We start from the raw sequence: 4316 nt of genomic DNA, 5'->3' as shown, positions 1-4316 counted from the left end.
GGGAAATGAGGTTGGGTTCTGATGAGATTAGTCCAAGGTGAGGCGACGGGTTCTTGGGAGACCCCTCGTCCTAAATTATGTGTCTCTCCAAGCTGGGAAGGAGACCATTAGCTACCCAGTTGCTCACTTCTAAACCACATGTCCAGGCTTCTTTCTGGCTGGCATTGATTTTGTTTACTTTTGGGGCAGACAGTGTCTTGCACTTACGATATTTGAGACGATATATAAAGAAGGGTGCTTATGGTTTCCTAGCTATAAACTGCTCCTCAGAAAGAGGGGTCTGCTAACAGATCATCCTCCATGTCCATGCAGAGGAAACAGTTGTGTGGGCCCGGGAACCTCACTTTGATTCCAGAAACTATAGTGTGCCTTCTTAGGGCAGGCCACATACCGACACAGATATTTTGGAAGCTGTGGTCGGAATGAAGAGAAGAAGAAGAGTTTGGATCTATACCCCGCCCTTCGCTTGGAGTCTCAGAGTGGCTGACAAACTCCTTCCCCTCCCCACAACAGACACCCTGTGGGGTAGGTGGGGCTGAGAGAGCTCTGACAGAAACTGCTCTTTTTCAAGGACAGCTCTTGTCAGAGCTTGTGACTGACCCAAGGTCACATCAGCAGGTGCAAGTGGAGGAGTGGGGAATCAAACCCAGTTCTCCCAGATTAGACTCCACACACTTAACCACGACACCAAACTGGCTCTCTATGAGAGGAAGGACGGTAGCAAGGCTGGGTTTCTTAACTGGAAAGTGTTTCAAGACAGAGTAGGAGTAGCAGCAGTAGCCCGAGGACCACGCCATGGCTGGCTGGTCTTCACAACCTGTCTATTGCTCGGCAGGCTTTCTACATGATCCGCTTCCACTCCTTCTACCCCTGGCACACGGGAGGGGATTACATGCACCTCTGCAACGGAGAAGACCTGCGCATGCTGCCCTGGGTGAAAGAGTTCAAGTGAGTGCTCCAGAGTCTCGGCAGAGGTGCCAAAGATCGAACCTGGGACCTTCTGCATGCCAAGCAGAGGCTCTGCCACTGAGCCACAGCCCCTCTTGACAGCTCTCCAGGGTCTCAGGCATGAGGTCTTTCCCATCACCTCCTGCCTGGTCCTTTAAACTGGAGATGCCGGGGATTGAACCTGGGACCTTCTGCTTGCCAAGCAGAGGCACTTCCACTGAGCCATGGCCCCTCTTTACAGCTCTCCAGGGTCTCAGGCTGAGGTCTTTCCCATCACCTCCTCCCAGGTCCTTTTAACTGGAAACGCTGCCAGAGACTGAACCTGGGACCTTCTGCATGCCAAGCAGAGGGCTCTGCCACTGAGCCACAGCCCCTCTTTACAGCTCTCCAGGGTCTCAGGCAGAGGTCTTTCCCATCACCTCCTGCCTGGTCCTTTTTAACTGGAGATGCCGGGGATTGAACCTGGGACCTTCTGCATGCCAAGCAGAGGCTCTGCCACTGAGCCACAGCCCCTCTTGACAGCTCTCCAGGGTCTCCGGTGGAGGTCTTTCCCATCACCTCCTGCCTGGTCCTTTTTAACTGGAGATGCTGGGAATTGAACCTGGGACCTTCTGTGTGCCAAACAGGTGTTCTGCCACTGAGCCACGACCCCTCTTTACAGCTCTCCAGGGTCTCAGGCGGAGGTCTTTCCCATCACCTCCTGCCTGGTCCTTTTCTAACTGGAGATGCCAGGGATTGAACCTGGGACCTTCTGCATGCCAAGCAGAGGCTCTGCCTCTTGACAGCTCTCCAGGGTCTCAGGCAGAGGTCTTTCCCATCACCTCCTGCCTGGTCCTTTTCTAACTGGAGATGCCGGGGACTGAACCTGGGACCTTTGCGTGCCAAACAGCAGCTCTACCACTAAACCACGTCCCCTTCCAAACATTGCATAGGGGAAAAAATTCTAAAATCACCTACCTTGCCTTCTCTGTGCCTTTGATGGAAGGGAAGCAAAACCTCACTGAAGTCCGGGTGCAGAATGAGGGGCTGGCCTCTTGATGGACAGGTTGTGGCCCATGAGCATGTAAAAAGACTAGCCCTGCCTCTCTCTGGTCTCTCCTTACAGCAAGTTTGACCTCTACACCAAGTGCGAAGATCTGCCTGACCCTCAGGAACTCAAGGATTATTACCAAAGCCTCATAGACAAGTACTGCCCAGGAAAGCTGCAGTGGTGATGCTGAAAAGTTCATACCTCCCCTCGGTCCTCCCTTGGGCTAGAAATCGCAGCCACCCCTCTCGCAAAGGACGACCCTTCAGGGCGGGGCTGGGAGACGCCCTGGGCTGCCTTCTCACCCGGGGCCAAATGCACTCTGCTCGTCTTAAAAGAGCTGCGTGCCAAATCCGTTCCTGGGAAACTCACTGAGCCCTGAAGCCTAAAATTAGATAAAACCCGGATGGCTCCGGCATCACCTACGTGAACTACAGTCTCCCTTGCTGTGTCTCCACCCATCTGCCGGAACCATCAGCTACACCATCATCACCAAAACACAAAACTTGTGTGTCCGCCCCCCTTCCTACACCAACTGAGAACAATTTTGGTGTAGTGGTTAAGTCCGCGGACTCTAATCTGGGAGAGCCGGGTTTGATTCCCCACACCTCCACGTGCACCTGGCTGGATGACCTTGGGCAAGCTGTAGTTCTGATAAGAGCTATCCTTGAAAAAGAGCAGTTTCTGTCAGAGCTCTCTCCTCCCCACCTCCCTCCCAGGGTGCCTGTTGTGGGGAGGGGAAGGGAAAGGAGTTTGGAAGCCGCTCTGAGACTCCCTTGGGTAGTGTAGGGCGGGGTATAAATCCAATCTCTTCTATGACAGCCAGTTTGGTGTAGTGGTTAGGAGTGTGGACTCTAATCTGGGAGAACCGGGTTTGATTCCCCACTCCTCCCCCACATGCAGCTGCTTGTGTGACTTTGGGTCAGTCACAAGTTCTTTCAAGGGCAGTTCTCTCAGAGCTCTCTCAGCCCCACCTCCCTCCCAGGGTGTCTGTTGTGGGGAGGGGAAGGGAAAGGCGTTTGTAAGCTGCCCTGGGACTCCTTTGGGTAGTGAAGGGCGGGGTATAAATTCAATCTCTTCTTCTTCTACTGGACCACCTAGCAAGAAGACTGGAGTGTTTTTGAGCAAGTCAAAGTTGAGGACGAGTATTCCCCCCTCCCGCCCACTGAAGGAAATCCGTCCTGCCTGGAGCAACATTCCTCCAGAGCACCCCGTTAGGGCTGGCCAGTGGTGACTAGGACTTTAGTCGCTATTGCTTCTGCTGACACCCCTCCACAGCCGGCACAGAAGGGGGTCTGCATTTGCCAACTGTGGCTTGGGAAATTCCTGCACAGCCAGTGTGGTGTAGTCAGTAAGAGTGGTGGACTCTATAATCTGGAGAACCGGGTTTGATTCCCCACTTCTCCGCATGAAGCCTGCTGGGTGTCTTTGGGCCAATCAGAGTTCTCTCAGCCCCCACCTGCCTCACAAGGGGTCTGATGTGGGGAGAGGAATGAGAGGAGATTGTAAGCCACTCTGAGAGAAAACCATCAGACTCCACTCTGGAGAAGAGATTGGATTTATACCCCACCCTTCACCACCTTGAAAGAGTCTCAGAGCGGCTGACAATCTCCTTCCCCTCCCCACAACAGACACCCTGTGAGGGAGGTGGGGCTGAGAGAGCTCTCTCGAGGACTGCCCTTGAGAGAACTGCCCTGAAAGGCTATGATTGGCCCAAGGCCACACCAGCAGCTCCATGTGGAGGTAGCTGTTAGGAGTGCGGACTCTAATCTGGGAGAACCGGGTTTGATTCCCCGCTCCTCCACTTGCAGCTGCTGGTGTGACCTTGGGTTAGTCATAAGTTCTTTCAGAGCTGTTCTCTCAAGGGCAGTTCTCAGGAGAGCTCTCTGAGCCCCGCCTACCTCCCAGGGTGCCTCTTGTGGGGAGGGGAAGGAGATTGTAAGCTGCTCTGAGCCTTCTTTGGGTAATGAAGTATAAATCCAATCTCTTCTTCTTCCTAACAGTTGCCCCCCCACCCACTCTTTTTCCTGAAAGTAGCCCTTGAGGAGATTTTATGTCATTTGTCTGAAGAAGTGTCCTTTGTGTGCAAAATCTTACACTTTGAATAAAGCTTTGGGGTGTCACTGGACTCCGACTTTGTTTTGCTTGCTTGGAAAGGTCACCGGGAAAGACTATAATGCTAGGAAAAGTGGAAGGGAGCAGGAAAAGATGAAAACTCAACATGAGATGGAGACACTCGGTCAAGGAAGCCACAAAGGACCTCAGTTTGCAAGACCCGAGCAAGGGTTTCAAGGACAGTCTGGGAGGGCCATGTTTCACAGGATCACCAGAAATTGGGAGT

At 53.2% G+C, this 4316-nt stretch overlaps 1 protein-coding gene across 1 annotated transcript in view; it reads left to right on the top strand.

Moving 5' to 3' along the window:
- Window positions 1–2162, top strand: part of MIOX (myo-inositol oxygenase) — a 26373-nt gene extending 24211 nt beyond the window's left edge. The window contains exons 9-10 of the mRNA XM_015407860.1: window positions 836–948; window positions 2054–2162. Of these exons, the coding sequence (XP_015263346.1) occupies window positions 836–948; window positions 2054–2162 (222 nt within the window). The remainder of the gene's footprint in view (window positions 1–835; window positions 949–2053) is intronic.
- The last annotated feature ends 2154 nt before the right edge of the window (window positions 2163–4316 follow it).

Source organism: Gekko japonicus, unplaced genomic scaffold, assembly GCF_001447785.1.
Source record: "Gekko japonicus isolate JY-2015 unplaced genomic scaffold, Gekko_japonicus_V1.1 scaffold3528, whole genome shotgun sequence".
Lineage (NCBI taxonomy): Eukaryota > Metazoa > Chordata > Lepidosauria > Squamata > Gekkonidae > Gekko > Gekko japonicus.
This window is presented reverse-complemented; position numbering and strand designations above follow the sequence as displayed.